Here is a 15,726-nt window from a genome sequence, read left to right on the forward strand (position 1 = left end):
AAAAAAGAGGAAAGTCTCTTTGGTATGAAATAAGAGAAAAGATTTTCTCTGAATGTTCATTTCATATTTTAGGAATCAATACACTTCCTAATTCTTTATGCCGGATTTGAATAACCTCTCCCTTGCCTTCCTAGGGCACTAAATGTCCTTGCTGTTTTTTTTATCTAGTGAAAGAAATGACCATTGCTCCTTCATCTCTCCTTCTGCCATGCTCTTTCAGGTTTCTATGGGCACCATGCGACATCGAAGACATGGCAATTTTGAGAGTTCCAGACTCCTCTATTCCAGCATGTCTCGCAGCATAGACGTGTCCTGCAGTGACGCTGTGAGTATCTGGTACATCCTTGATAGGCTTGGGAGTGGGCCATAGCAGTTATGAATTGGGTCATGTCAGGAGAAGGACAATTGATTTGTCAGTTTATCTTTCATGAAGAAGTTTTCCTAGCCAGTGGGCTTTCAAGCAGTAGCTGTGCTTTGTTCACATGGTCAAAATTGAAGGATGTATCGCTTTCTTTTTGATCCCTGTAACTCTTTATTGTCGTGCTTTGTTGACATGGTCAAAGTTGAAGGATGTATCGCATTCTTTTTGATCCCTGTAACTCTTTATTGTCCTTTCTTAGTCACTTCTGATTTTAGATCCTTTTTCACATTTCAGTTAGACAAATCCTCTCTCTCTATAAAGGGTCCCAACCACTTCAAGCAACTTGGTGGCAAAGGCAGACAACATATAATTATGTTAAACATCCCTTTCAAGCCTCAATGATTTGCTGATGACAGCACTTCTCTGGCAGATTTCTTGCTTTTGATGGGCTTGCAAGAGGCCTAATGACTGGCTCTTGGGTCTTTAGCAAGTGGTTCCCCTTCCCTTTTTTTTTTTTTTTGGTTTTGCATTGTTGTGGCTTTTAGTGGCTAATTATGTTCTTTTCCATTTTCTTTGTTTTGGATATTCTATTTTTTATGCTTTTCTATTTGGAATAACTTCCTCTAACTGCTGTTTAATGACAAGTGTTCTGTCAAAATGGTAAACTGAACTATAGCTGTACCTCTTGCCTTTTCATCCTAAGCTAAATCTTGGCTTCCAAATTCAAGCAGTACTTAAACAAAACCTCCAAACCTTTATCAGCAATTGAGACTTTTTTTTGCTTTCCTAGCTTGCAGAGGCAGGTTAGAAATAAATTTGTATTTCCCAAGTTTGAAAGCTTCCCCTGCACTTCTGGAGTTTCAAGGTTAAAGTGAGAGATAATGGTTAAAACAAGCTGGAGAGACTTTGCATTCCACTGAACTCGCATAAAACATGACTTTAAGTTGTTCAGGTCTCCTGCCAGGGTCTTTTTGTGTTGAATTAAAATAGCCCCTACCCAAGAGGATGGAGGATGTTAATGTCCTTTTTTTTTTTTTTTTTTTCCCCTTGGGAAGAAAGTGTTTGCTATAGTCTTTTAAGCAGTATCTAGACCACGTAACCGCTGCTTGAAAAATATTGTCAGTGCTGTAAGTTATTTGGAAACACGGCAACGCATGCAAATGGAAATGCTGTATAGTCTACAACTACCTGTATTGTGCCACTGAATTCAAGTAAGATGTTTTCTATGTGGGTATTTTGGATTAAAAGTAGAAATTAAAATAGGTTCTTCAGCAACTCTTAGGGCATCACATCTGTTTTACTGTTCAAGGTTGGTTTTTCAGAGGGGGAAACCATACCTTTTGCCTTTTTAGTATACATTGTACTTGATAGATATAAAAATATTGATATCCCATGGTTTTTGGAATGCTTGTTTGTGATTTTTAGTGGTCTTTTATGTCCTGTCAGCTCCCATCAGTGCTTTCTAGTTGCCCCTCGCCCCTATCCATTTTGGGAAAGGAGACTTACCAATTTGCACCAGTTTTCTTTGTGTTTAAACTGACTATGCTGTATTGACGTTTCCTCTATTTTATGAGTTACCGGAAGTAAACTTTTTTTAAATTCTTTTCAAGGATTTGGTCAACTTCATCCAAGAAAACTTCAAGAAGAGAGAATGTGTCTTTTTTACAAAAGACACCAAGTCGATGTAAGCAGACATTTTTGTCTTGTTCTACATTCATGGAAGGGCTGGGACCTGAGGGTATTTCTCTCTGCTAAGCCATGTGGCAGGGGTTGGGTGGGGAGCAAACTTTTGGGGTTTTTTTGTTCAGAGTCTGAATCTAGCAGTGCAAACTCACCTCAAGTCTTGCTTGTACAACTCCTTTTGTGGTCCCTGCTTGTTTGGCCTGTTTGCATCTGCCTGGGGTATTCTGGGGTCATGGTCAAAAAAGCTGGGAGTCTGATGGTCGGACAGGCACCCTGGAGTGCTTCTCCCACCTCTAGACCAGTGCTCTCCAAGCTATTTTGATTGCACAGCCCACCAGTAAAAAATTTTTGAGCGTACCCCACAATATATGCTTATCTATAAACCATGTGCATCTACTACTGTGTAATACGTACATTATAAAACATAAACAAAAATAGCAATTAAAAAAATATAAACACTATTTTTATTTTTTAAGCTTATTTTTAATGCATCTCCCACTTTGGAGACCATTGCTCTAGACTGTCTTGAGTTTGTGTAAAAACTGGAAATATATCAGTCTGAGTTATCCCACAAGTTACTTGATGCAAAACTAGGGGACTGACCTTCACGCTAACTCTGTCAGCATGCCTTCCAGCAGCTCTGTTAAAGGGCTTTCACATCAAATTCCCTATTTGAAGCATAACTGTGGCAATATGTAGGTGCCTTTAGGGATGCGGTACCAGCTCTCGTATTGGTGTATAACTATGTATGTATCGGAGGTTTGCATAATTTAACTTTTCCTTTTAAACCCAAATCACAAATTCCATGCACAAGCCTTTACAGCAGAGAGAGACATTTGCTGGGTTTTGCTCAGGCTGATGTTCTCTTTAGATATAGTATATTATATTATACTTGCTCCATTTTCAGGCACAAGAACATATGCAACACAAGTTTGAGGACTGTAATATTGCTTTTGGTTTTTTATTGTTTGTTTGGTTGGTTTTTTGTAATCTTGAGAGAAAAGTGATGAAACTAATGCAGCTGCAGAAGTCCTAATATAGAGCTCTGAGGGCTTTCACTAACCTCATTCTCCTCTGAAGCTGGGAGGAAAAATGCCTTGGAGAGAGGGACGGAAATCAGTCTCATGTCAGAAAGTCTTACTTAAGGTCCTCTTCTGCCATCTAAAATGCAATGTCTGGCAAAGGACCAACAAAGGATGGGAGAGATGATTCTTACCAGTTTTTCTTCTTACAAGCACCCTGGGAAAGGATTGTAAGTCACACTTGATACTAGCTGGGGTTTTTTTCTCTATCTATTTTTAAGGTAAGCTGGTTTTATTTGCAAGTTACAGTGGCGAAGAAGAAACCATATAAGTTTTCTTTCTTTCAGAGAGGCATGCTGTGACTTACCTTTACTGCAGTCTTCACAGGAGGGTATTACTCAATCTCTTGTTTGCAGACTGCAAGTGAGCTATAAAGGTCACTGTAAGCACACAAATTGATGCGATCTTAATCCTTCTGGGCTGATGCTTTTTTTAAAATTTTTTTTTTTCCCCTCTATGTATTACCAAATTGCACAGTGCTGTTAATAGCATTGTTCCTCTTACTTTGTCTCCCCATCTACTTTTTAGTGTTGTTAGCAAAATTAAGACTGGGCAAGAGTTTGCCTGATGTTGTTTGTTAACTTAGAGTGCAGGGGCCACACTTGCTCCCTCCTATTGCCGTTGACGTTGCCTACTGCACTTGGCTGACTGCAGTTGTCAGTCAATCCTCTCTTTCCTAAGCAAGGACCTCTTTTCCATCCCCTCTGGGGAAGCAGGGATATAGGCTCTACAGAAGACTTCATGCATTGTGCTGCAGCTTTTCCTAGGAAAAGAGTTGTTCTAGCTTTCCCAGCTAGTCCTGCTCAACTGAAGTGTGGATTTGTCCTCTCGATGCAATGTCAGTGTTGGTGAGGAGGGCATTGGTAGTGACTGCACACCATGCTGTGCAGCGGACAGGGGTGGTGGTAGGGGAAATGTGCCAGGAACACAGAAAACTGCCTGCAAAATCTGCTCAGAGACCAGACATCCATTGCCTCTTGATGTGAATATGTCTTGGGCATGCTTAGACACCACTCAGGCCCTGAGTTTGCGTGGAAAATGATTACACTTTGTAATCATCTCAGTGAACTCTTCATATCTGGTTGAGAGCACAAAAAGGGAAAGAAACCGTTTGTACACACCAGGGTAGCAGCAGATGAGGCCACTTCTGGTGGTATCTGATGCGGAGTTCTGCTTCATTTTCTTCATTTCTGTGCACAGTTGTAGGGTTTCATCTTAAGCTGCTGGTGACCTAAGTTGGTTTGTAATAATGTAAGAGGTCGCATAGGTGCAGCCTATCTGGAAGGGTCAGCTCATCTCTCAGCGCAGGCTGGTTCCTGAGACATACTCCTCTCCATTGCCTGGTGCTGGACAGAAGCGAATTAGAGGGAGATGTAGCGTGATGAGGTGCTGGTCTCAGCTAAGAGTTGGTTCCTCTTAGCTGTTAATTTGTCACATACCTAATCCAAGTAGAGTCCCATGCGCAACTGGCTCTGTAGCTCTGCCTGCTGCTTGGTTTATCGGGTTGTGTTGGTACAACCCTGCTCCCAGGTTTTGCCCTGGATGTGACTGCTGTTGTAGGCACCCTGTATTCTACAAACTCTGGGTTTGGTGCAGAATGACACTTTTTGGCAGTGTCCTGATTAAGCAGAAGTTTTGAAGGTGGTAAAAGCTGTGGAAAAATTTCTCTTTCTTGTTAACAAACGTATTAGAGTTTGCTTTTCTGTGCTCGGGATAACAACTGTGGGGTTTCATATCTGTTCATTCTTTCTTCAGGGGTAACTTATGTAAATGTGGATACCCTGAAAATCAACACATAGAAGGCACTCAGGTTAATACCAATGAAAAATGGAACTACAAGAAACACACTAAGGAACTTCCTACTGATGCCTTTGGGGACATTCAGTTTGAAAACATGGGAAAAAGAGGAAAGGTGAGTGATTGTATTAAGCGTATGCATCAGGCCCCTGTTGGGTGTACTGTACTTGGCATCCTGAACCCAGTACCAGTGGAAACCTCTGAAAAGCAGGGAAGGTGAAGCTAAAGTCAATTTTATTCTAATGGGAATGGAAGGAGTTAGGCTACAAAGGAGAGAAGCTGATTTCTTAAGCCCTGAAAATAGGTAACAAAGAATAATTTCTTCTGTGTTGTTTGATTCATAGGCTGATGCTGGGAGTGGAAAGAGGTCTATCTTTCCAGGCATGGCAAAAGAATGGGTGAATGACGGTGTTGGTCAATTATTATTTCTCTTTTTTTCTTGTGGCTGGTTTTATTGTAATTGGCATGTAATACAATTCTGAAGATCTTGGGCTGGGAGGAAATAATTTCAAACTAGATCTGTGATGTCTGTCACTGGGAGTCTGTACCCTGACTACATCAGTGTGCAGTTACGGTGGCCGTTTCGTGGTCCCTGTCTGTATGGGAATGTCATGGTGTTGAGGAGCAGCTTAGTACCCTTTTACTCATCTTTAGTGGTGAACCCAACATGATAAGCTTAAGTGCCTGAACAATCAAGCTCCTGATAAAGATGCTTTGTTCCTGACTCTCTAATGCCAAGACAAGGCTGGTTTTTGGAACATTGCACCTTTCCAGTGTGGACTAACTTATGCTTTAGAAAGAAAATGGTGTGAGGGTGCGCATCAGTGCAACTCTTGTGACAGGAGCACGAGTAGCGTGCTTTGCCATTGAAGGTGCAGCAGGATCCATGAGGTGATAACTATAAGGATTTCCTATCTGGAGGGATGTAAGATCTTGCTTCAGAGGACCTGTGCTCTTCAGTGCAGAAGCTGTACCTGCAGTATCTGCTTGCTACTGCATAACATCATCACTCGTGCTTTGTAATGGCTTTAACCTTGCACGGGATGTCATCCAACGCCTGCCTACAGAACTCGCTGACCTATATTCCCTTCCTCCCTGGCTGTTCTATGTGCAGTTCATTGCGGTCTGCGGATGTACAGTGCTCCTTTCTATACAGTCATATCTTAGGCCTCGGACTGGACACTCTGAAGGATGTTGTGGGATGTTGGAGTGGGACTTGTGTCCCCCATGCCCTCAGAGACTAATTTTGTTTGGAAGGGCTCTCTGGAGTTTTCTAGTCAAAACTCTTGACAAAGCATGTCCACATAGACCAACTTGCTCAGGCCCATAGCCAATTGAGTATTGAGTATTTCCCAGGGTGGAGATCCTACAATGATGGTAAATTCGATGGGGATTTTTCTGCTACTTTGCATAAACAAACCCAATTAATTTACAGAGCATGATTTTCCTCATTTATTTTGATTTTTCTCAAGCAAGCTGCACTGGCAGTAAATATCAGTCATTTAGAAGAGGCAGATAAGTTCAACCGCATGTGACTCCTCACACAGTATCAGTATAAATCATCCAAAATGGCAACATCAACTTTTTTCTTCTTTCCACCCCTCCACTGTCCCCACACCAAGGAAAAACACGGGGGAAAAAAAAAAAACAGCACAAACAGAATAAAACTTCTGAAGTTCCACTGATATGTTTTATGCAAAGTAGCAGAAACGAGGCATTTCAGTAGGAAATAAGACTGAAGGTTTGAACCATGCTTAAACAGATCCAGGTACTTAATGTGTTTCTTGATATGGATATTTTAGCTTCATATTACTGTGTTGTAAGCTGCTGCGTACCTTTACTGAAAGAAGAAATTGTTCACTGTATTGCAGCATTTCTGAGTTCTCAAAGCTTAAATGTTCTTTCTTTGGATTGTGTTCCCCTTCCCACCTTGGAAATCAGTTTATATGCCCATAGTTGTGTCATGAGGACTGTCAAGACTACCGTGCATGTTTCAGAGCGTACTTTGTTCCAATACTGCATATAAGTCTCCTAATCCATCCCATCAGCATGATGGCTGGAGTTACATCTCTAATCGACGTTCTTATTCCCTGTGCTGCAAGGCACCTGCTGGTCTTAAACATTGCAAAATATTTTCTCTTGATCTCATGCACGGCGGGGAGGACTTCAAACACAAGGTCACCTAAGAATTGCTGACTATTATCAGTTGAGGGATGGGAAGTTTTGTACCCTGCATCGTGCTTTTTAGGACAGATGAGTCCTAAAAAGTTCTGAGTAGAAATATTGGCTGCGAGCAGACCAACACAATCTCTACGCTTCCGAAGTCCTGCTTGTGTGCTCTTTTTTTTGTTGTTTGTTTTTTTCCCTGCAGCGTTGCTCAGATCCTCTAACATCCAAGAAAATTGCAGTTGCTGTATTTTATGTTCTGGTAGCCATCAATTTAAAAAAAGACTTCTCTGAAGACCTTTCCAAGTTCAACTACTAAAACTCTTGGCATCGCCTGTGTGTGCGAGTCCCTGTTGGATGGGTCATGGTTGGGGTGCACCAGCCGGCTGTACCGGGAGATGGCACCGTTGTACCTCGGAGAAAGAGAGGGAGAAAGCGGCTGGACCGGGGGGGGGTTCACCCGCTTGAGTAGAGCCTTGCCAAGGACTCGAGGTGGCAAGCACCAGATGTACAGTTGCTGGTATAATGAATGAATCTTAGGTGTAACTGAAGCGTGTTTGCAATTACACACCGTGGTGATGTAGGAGAACATATGAGATAAGCTGTACGGGCAGCTCAGCTTCAGCATCTTTTATTTGCTACTTGCTTTGTATAGATGAAAACAACTTGTATAGAGGAAAATAACAAGTCATTCAACTGGAAACCTTAACTGTTGATGGAACAAAGGTAGTCATACAGATACAAGGTACTTTGTGTATCAGTAGGGTTCAGGAGAAACGCCTTCTAACTGCAGAGCTAACCAGATTTGCTGTGGGGATGATTTGCCGGCTCTGTGGAGCTGTTAATTTTTCTGGTAGGTTCCCCCTCTCCTGTGCGGGACTATCTCCTGAAAAACACACGAGGTTTGCTGTAGCTGATGCTGCTTAGAGCAGAAACTATGGGGTCCCTTAGCTCTCCTGTGTCGCTGCTAGACTTCTGTGATGTGCTGTTCTGAGCCAGATACAATAACTACTCCCGGGAACCTGTCCTGCAACAGGTGAATGTGTTCTTTTGTTCAAGTCAAATGCCTCTCAGGATAAGGTCGTTTCTTCCTCAAACTAATCCCTTAGTTTTGCTCTCCTGCAAATACTGGGCAGTCTAGACAAAATCCCCTGTGATTCAGGTTCAAGTTACTCCTTTTCATCCCCTGATATGGGTTGTATAGCCATGACTGTCTTCCAAAAGTCCATCACGCTAAACTACTAACAGAGATGAAATTGTAAAGGGGGTCTCGAATAGCATAGCAGGAAAAAGCCAGAGAGCCTTTATGTAAATGGAGACATAGTGGGTCCATCTGAAGCCAGATTATCTACCGAGCGTGCTTTTTAACATCCTCATGCAGTATTCAAGCTTTACTACATATTTGATGAAGTTGTTATGTGTTATACTTAAAATGCTGCTATGAGTATATGTTATGATAGGAACACCATGCACATGGAACCTGGAATTTATAGCTTATTAAATCAAGACTCTAATAGTGTTAAAAAATACAACTGTAATTATTATTAGTTCACTTAAAACAATGCTACCACTAATCCATAATCGAAGCTATAAATAGCATTGCTGCAGTTAAAATTGTTATACCATGAACTTCCTCAGTGTTGTGTTCATCCTTCCAATGTTCCTCTGAATCCCAAGGTCAGTGCTCTTGCCTTCTGCTAATGGAAGGTGGGTTCAGTGCCTGGTTATGGAAGAAGGATAAAGATGCTTTAGAGGAAGAAACAAAGACTTACTCATCACTTCACCTTTTGTCTGCTGGCTGTTGGAATAAGACTGTACATTAGAGAAAAAAAAGCAATTGCTGTTCTGTTCCCATCTATCGCTATTTACCTCTTGCTATATTTGTTCTCCTATTTTTTTCCTCACCCAAGTACATCCGTTTGTCATGCGACACAGACTCCGAAACACTCTACGATCTCATGACCCAGCATTGGCACCTGAAAACCCCTAACCTTGTCATCTCTGTCACTGGGGGCGCGAAGAACTTTGCGCTCAAGCCCCGGATGCGCAAGATATTCAGCAGGCTGATCTACATTGCCCAGTCCAAAGGTAAAGACCTGCATATGTGTCTGTATTACTTTATTGCTGCATAATACTGTTGGAGAGGTAGCAGCTCAAAGGGTCAGCAGGGAAGTAGAGCATTCAGTTTGTTTCTGCTTGGCTGGTGCACTTGGGGCAAATGGGACCGAAGAGTTTGGAAGTAACAGGGTTGAGAGCTAGTCATCAGATGCCCATGATAACGTCAGGTAAGTTGTATAGCATCTCTTTTGTGTTTAACTGAAGAATAAATGCCTTTTCTGATTTAAGGTCTTGAAAGGGGATTGGGTTATTGTATCTTAAAGGTAATGCATTAGGAGAGTGGGTATTCTACTACATTCCCCCAGGTTATTGAATGTTCTCCCCAGGGGCCTGGATTTTCACAGGAGGCACGCATTACGGGCTGATGAAGTACATTGGGGAAGTGGTCAGAGACAACACCATCAGTCGGAGCTCAGAGGAGAACGTGGTGGCTATTGGCATAGCAGCCTGGGGCATGATTTCCAACCGAGAAAGTCTGATTCGCAGCGGTGACAGTGATGTAAGAAACGTGTATGGGTTGGTGGGGAAACAAAGAGGAGGCTTGGCTGTCAGTTATACGGATTGTCTCCCTGACTGACCGCCGCTCTCGACAATAACAGTATCTGTGCTAGGCTGATACTATCAGTTGATGACTGAGTGGAGTGGTCAGTCAAGCTCTGCTTGTATGGCTGGCAAAGCAGACCTCAGCAGAATGCTTTCCAGTGCAATGTTTGTGTAGAAGCACACCTATCTACTTAGCCTTGACCTACTGTGTCCTCAGCAATTCAACTCGGGGCCAGCTTTTCTTCAATGTAAGTAGCAGTGAGACAAAACATCAGATGCTCTTTGCAGAATAGAAGGAAACTAAAGTGTTCTCATGTTGAGGATGGTCACACACATCAGTCCTGGTGGGGAGGATTTCAGCTGGGGGCTTAGCATGTCTGTGTGGAAGTTCAGCTGCTCTAATTTCATGTCTGGCATTGAATTAGGGAATAACCTCTTTCATGGTTATTCTAGCTGCTACGAAATCCCTATGCGCTCGGCCATAGTGGGGATCCCCATAAGCTAAGACACATTGTACCTGCTGCTGCTGTTAAGGATCTTGCTCACTGATACTATCATCCTATCTGTCAGATACGCTGGCATAGCTCCCCTTGTCTTTTGTCCACTGGACATTATAGAACATGTCTAAAACCCATCCTGCTAGATAAATAATACAAACAGTTTAGTTTCCTGAGGGCTCTATAGCAGTTTGGGGGTCGAACTAGATGATGTCAAGAGGTCCCTTCCAACCTAAAAAAATTCTGTGAGGTGTTGAAAGTAAGTGTGCCACAGATTTAATGTTTCTGGTGGTTGAAAGAGGCATGTGTTTCTTAACTGGATCTCTGAGAGGACTAAACTGTTGCAAATAACTTCAACTGTTCCACTGGCTGAAGTGAAGTTACAAGAGGATCATCACAAGTCAGACTGCTTTTGTAAAGAAAAACTTTCTCTGCAAGTATTTATGTTGTGCTCTTCTATGGGATTTCTCTCACTGTCTGCTGCTGCTGTTGGCAGTGCCAGTGAGCGATGTCTTGAGTCACGAAACTCAGACTCGTAACTAATGAAAAATAGTTGGTGGCTGGGAGTTCAGCTGTCACTGGCTTGTCCTTGAAGGCTTGTGCGTGCTCTGCCCTTGGATCTTTGTTAACCACTGTGCCTGTGCTTCTAGGGGTACTACTTGGCCCACTACATAATGGATGATCTCAAGAGAGACCCTCTCTATTGCCTGGATAATAATCACACTCATCTCTTACTGGTTGATAATGGCACCCATGGGCACCCGACGATAGAGGCAAAAGTACGAACTCAGTTAGAAAAGTACATTTCGGAGCGGGTTATCCCAGGTAGGTGTGGGTATCAGGCTGCAGACCTCCTTCTCCTTAGTCCTTGCATGCTTTGGAGCTCATGCACAGTGGTTTTTCTGGGAACAAAAGAGTAGCGGTAGCATCCCTTGGATGCTGAACTTGAAGGGATATGTTAACTGTGTTGCATCTTGAGCACTTTCAGGAACAACCAGCCCTCTTCAGAGCAATACCCCTCCCTTCATCTTCATTTCTTTATGTGACAGTAGACCTTTTTGGGACACAGCAAATGATCCCCTTCAACTATACAGCCACTCCCTCCCTTCCTGCTGGGCTATCTGTTGGAAGCTGACGCTTCTCTACGTACTTCCCACCGGGCACTGAATTACAGGTAGCTGAAGCACAACTGCACAGGAGCTGAAATTAGGCTTTTCCCAGAATACTTGTGAGGGTGATTGATCCATCTGTAACTTACTCCTCAGTAATTTCTTTTTCAGCCCCTTCTTTGCCAAAATGGAAAAAAATCAAAAGGCTTGACAGGAAATTCTTGGTTAAAGAGGGTTTGGCTTTTTTTGGGGGGAGGGGGGTGTTGACTTTTTTTTACTGTGTATCTCCGCTGAAGCATACTTGCTGTTAGTCAAGACGAAGCACCCAGACTCATTATGAAACTTGGTATGTCTCTTACACGCTAGAGTTGTGAGATTCTTGGTTTTCCTCTACGATTGAAAATGTGAAGTCAGAGGTTCTGAATCTTGAACTTGTGATGAGAACCTTGCACCTAGACTCAAAATGGTGAAAGCAGTAGGTAAATACAATAAAATCATGTTTGGGGGACTTTGAAGCTACTAAAATTATGATTGTTAGGAGGAAAAAAGTATCTGTTGGAGAAGGGTGTCCAAAGCTAGCTATGCAGAATGTTAGGCAAAACTGAGTTTTCATTAAAACCAGGAAGAGCTGTTAACAGATTTGGTAGAATCAACAGTGAACTGGTATTGGAGAGTTCGCTTGAACTGCTTGGAAATTCTTTCATTGTACTTGGGGAAGAACAAGTTGTTCAAACTTCATTAATGGATTGAATCTTTTTTCTTTTTTTTTCTTTTGGCACGTTACACAGAATCTAATTATGGTGGGAAGATTCCAATTGTGTGTTTTGCCCAAGGTGGAGGGAAGGAGACTTTGAAAGTAAGTTTATTTCTTTTACTTATTTCCACGAGCAACAGTAGGGACATTGCTGTAATATTTAAGACAGATTACTCCACAAGTAACTTGATAAAGTACAGTCCTATTATTTACTGAAGCTTGCCCAGCACTTGTTATAGAAAGACCTTGCTTGCAATTGCATTTAAGCTTATGAAGTTGATTTCAGTTAAAATTTTCTGTGTGAAGTTTGTAGCTCAGGCTAATGTCCTGGAAAACTGTTGACTTGAACAGTTGAGTTGTCTCAGTTCTTCCATACCAAATCCAGCACAAAAATGTTTGTTTCTTGTGTTTATTTGAGCAGCAATCAGAAGAGTTTTTGTCAGCCATGTAGCTCTTGATTGTTTTTATACAAATTTGCCTAAACTTTGGTTTGGGAAAACTTGGCTTGCCCAAGTTCAGTGGAGATTAGTGCTTTCTTGTAATATACAGGGAAGATCAGCTGTGCTGGAGATACTCCAGGTCAGAGCTTGCTTGAACTGACTTCTGATTGCTGCTCCTGAGAGCTGTGGGCTGCACCTAGTTTAAATCTAGGCAGCTGGGCACGGCAGGAGGAGGGCTCTGCTGACTCTGACCCTTCTAAGCCTGGAAGGGGAGGGAGCAGGTGTCCTCTTCAAGCAGACAACAAGTAGGAAGAGGATGAACAGAACGGAGAAGGCAGAAGGAAGTTTTTTGAAATGGGATGTCTAACCAACACTTAGGGAAGGTGGAAAAAGAGATGACTTACAGATCTGTCTCAAGGTTAAAAACCAGGGTTGTTACTTCCTCCTCCACCTTGCAAAAGTGAAGATGAGTGGCCTGAGCGAGGAAGGGGTGACTGAGGGAGCAAAGGGACCAGGGGATCCAAAGTCAGGGGACGTGCAGTCAGGCTAGGTGGGAAGGGAACAGTAACAGTGAGGACGAGATGGCTCTGACTAATGGCAAGAAGAGCTGACGTAGCCTGGGCTGAAGGACCTTGAGAAAGAGCTGGGAGAGGGGCTGGGTTTTTAAGAGGGCAGGATACGATGAAAAGAGTATGTCAGTCTTTGAGTCGGTAAAATTGAAGCAGGGTGGTATTTATAGTTATTTCTTTTGAAGGGGTGACCTTGGTACTGTCTATTCTGACCAGAACTACACTGTTAATATTGAGGCAAATCAAACTATTCTACTTGCCAGGGTGACAAACAATGTGAATTCAAAGCACAGTCTGTGACCAGTTCATTGCTAACATTAATCAATTGGTCTGAACCACTGTCTGAAATTTCAGGTCATTATCCCAGCCTCCCTGTATGTTCCCTGCGTGTTTTGGTTCCATTCATGTGATTTATTTTACCTTTGCCCACAGGTAGATTGTAGGTGAATACAGATGCAGAGTAGTGTGTTAATCAGAGGTCCTGAGATGAAATGAAGCATCTGTTCTGGTTTTAGAGCAAAGGTTTGCTGAAAATGACGTGTTGAATATGCCCATCTCCTTCTGGCTCCAAATTGCCAACGTTTGAGAGGATTTGGCCATCAGTGAAGGAGCTATTTCTAGATGCCATGCAGTGTAGCTAGTTAGGCAGCCTTGTGGTTGCATGTATATTATGGAGAGACCTCAAGTCCACTCTTAAGAAATGATATGTAACACAGACTTACTAGTTATCATCACAACGAATGAAAGCCTTGTTAAATCAAGTGCATAATTCCTAGCAAGGGGTTCCTCTGAAAAGTAACCAGATGATAGTTCAGTTAAGGCTCATGCCAGTCTCTTGGCTATTTGTCGATGTTACTAGTAGACAGAGACACTTCTGTCTGCCTTCTTGCTCATTTGTAGGTGAAACCATTTTCTCAAGGAGTAAATTGAGTCTCTGATCAGCCCAAAGTGACACAGCAGGTTCCATGCTGTGGATGTCTGTCCTCGCTATGCCTTGGTCTTAGCGGTGTTGGCCAGGAAAGCCTCCCTCTTTCTCAGCTTCTGTAACTGATGCATGATGACAGCAATCAGCTTTAGCAGAGGAGAAGTAAAACTGTTTCAAGCTTCTGTTTTAAACTCCCTGTGATGTACAGCGTGCACTTTAGCTGAACCCTTCTTAAGAAAACCACTTTAATCTAGGTGGTAAGCAAAAACATCTTGCTTTTTGTCACAGACCTGCTGTCCAATTGACAGGAGTAACATGCTCACGGTTTTGATGACTCCAAGTTGATTTTCTTTTGTTCTCACAAAACTGTCTCTTCAGTTCTGTCTTTCCAGTGGTTGATGATAACTTGCATTGACTCCTTTTGTACAATTTGCTGGCAGACAGCTTATATTCTGGTGACTGTGTTTTCTATGCTAGCGATGCACATGAAATAAATGTCTCCTGTTGTGATCTTAGCAACAGGAGGGCTAATGGTCCTTCTGTCATAATTTCAACACTTTTTTTTTTTTCCTTGCTGATAAGCTATGGACAATATTGCGATGTGAGAAATCACATAAGCAGCTACTTGGGGACATTCAGTAACACTGGAGTATGATGTTCTCATGATGCTACAGAAGTGATCTCTATGCCAGACTACTGCTTGTGTCTCCAGCAAATAAAGCCAGAGTCCTTGTACTCAGCTGTGGTCTGACTTGAGCAATACCGCGCCCTAAAACAGCGGTGACTGCAACTAGGCAGTGTTGTAATGTGTCCTGAATGCCATTTCCACTTGGCAATGTTCTTGATCTGCGGATCACCTCTAAAATTTGGCAGGTGGTGATTTTGGTCCCTCACATTCTGTGGGGCTCTTAACAGCCCTATGTCATTAGATGAACGCTGTTTTTAAAGAGTTGTCATTGGTAAGGTATCAGTGGGCAGTAATAAAAAATACTGCTCTGGCCCATGGGTTTGTGTTTTTCTCACCGAAGTCAAACCTAGAATCTCTAGGCTTTCTTCCTGATTAGTAGGCTTTAATAACACGGTCACGATTCAAGTGATCACCTCTCTCTCTCTGGCTCTCTAGTCTATCAATGTGGCCATCAAGAGTAAGATTCCCTGTGTTGTGGTGGAAGGCTCTGGCCGGATCGCCGACGTTATCGCTAGCCTGATGGAGGCAGAAGGCACTCTTGCTTCTTCATGTGTCAAGGAGAGCTTGCTCAGGTATCTGCCTCGCACCATTGCAAGGCTCTCGGAAGAGGAGACTGAAAGCTGGATCAAGTGGGTAAGTGTGTGCTACTGCAGGGAGCTAACAAGGATGAAAGTGGGAGAAAGGTAGAGGAAACAGGAGGTCAGGAGCAGCTAGTGACTTCCGAATCAAGGATGTTGCTATCTAGTTATACCTGTAGGAGATGTGGGGCTCCTTGCCATTAAATATCCGTGGGGATTTTAAAAAAAGAAAAATTCCAAACCCTTATAGGTTACAGGGATTGGAACAAAAGGAGGAGGGGATTGCAATCTTTTGGAAAGACAGCACATGTCTAAGCACAGGAGAGCTAAGACCAGATGTTTTCTAACTGTCTGCTCCCTGGATGCTTGCAATTCCTCTGGAGCACTGGCTGCTGGATGTGTCTCTTGGCTGATGT

At 42.8% G+C, this 15,726-nt stretch overlaps 1 protein-coding gene across 2 annotated transcripts in view; it reads left to right on the forward strand.

The window, feature by feature from the left end:
• The first annotated feature begins 208 nt into the window (after nt 1-208).
• Nucleotides 209-15,726, forward strand: part of TRPM8 (transient receptor potential cation channel, subfamily M, member 8) — a 41,098-nt gene continuing 25,580 nt past the window's right edge. Inside the window, exons 1-8 of one of the 2 annotated variants that reach the window (XM_009701087.1) lie at nt 209-325; nt 1,972-2,045; nt 4,882-5,038; nt 9,000-9,177; nt 9,534-9,706; nt 10,898-11,072; nt 12,145-12,212; nt 15,168-15,365. In XM_009701087.1, coding sequence (XP_009699389.1) covers nt 209-325; nt 1,972-2,045; nt 4,882-5,038; nt 9,000-9,177; nt 9,534-9,706; nt 10,898-11,072; nt 12,145-12,212; nt 15,168-15,365 — 1,140 coding nt within the window. The remainder of the gene's footprint in view (nt 326-1,971; nt 2,046-4,881; nt 5,039-8,999; nt 9,178-9,533; nt 9,707-10,897; nt 11,073-12,144; nt 12,213-15,167; nt 15,366-15,726) is intronic. The other variant, XM_009701088.1, reaches the window with a different exon arrangement.

This window comes from Cariama cristata, unplaced genomic scaffold, assembly GCF_000690535.1.
Source record: "Cariama cristata isolate BGI_N322 unplaced genomic scaffold, ASM69053v1 scaffold2755, whole genome shotgun sequence".
Lineage (NCBI taxonomy): Eukaryota > Metazoa > Chordata > Aves > Cariamiformes > Cariamidae > Cariama > Cariama cristata.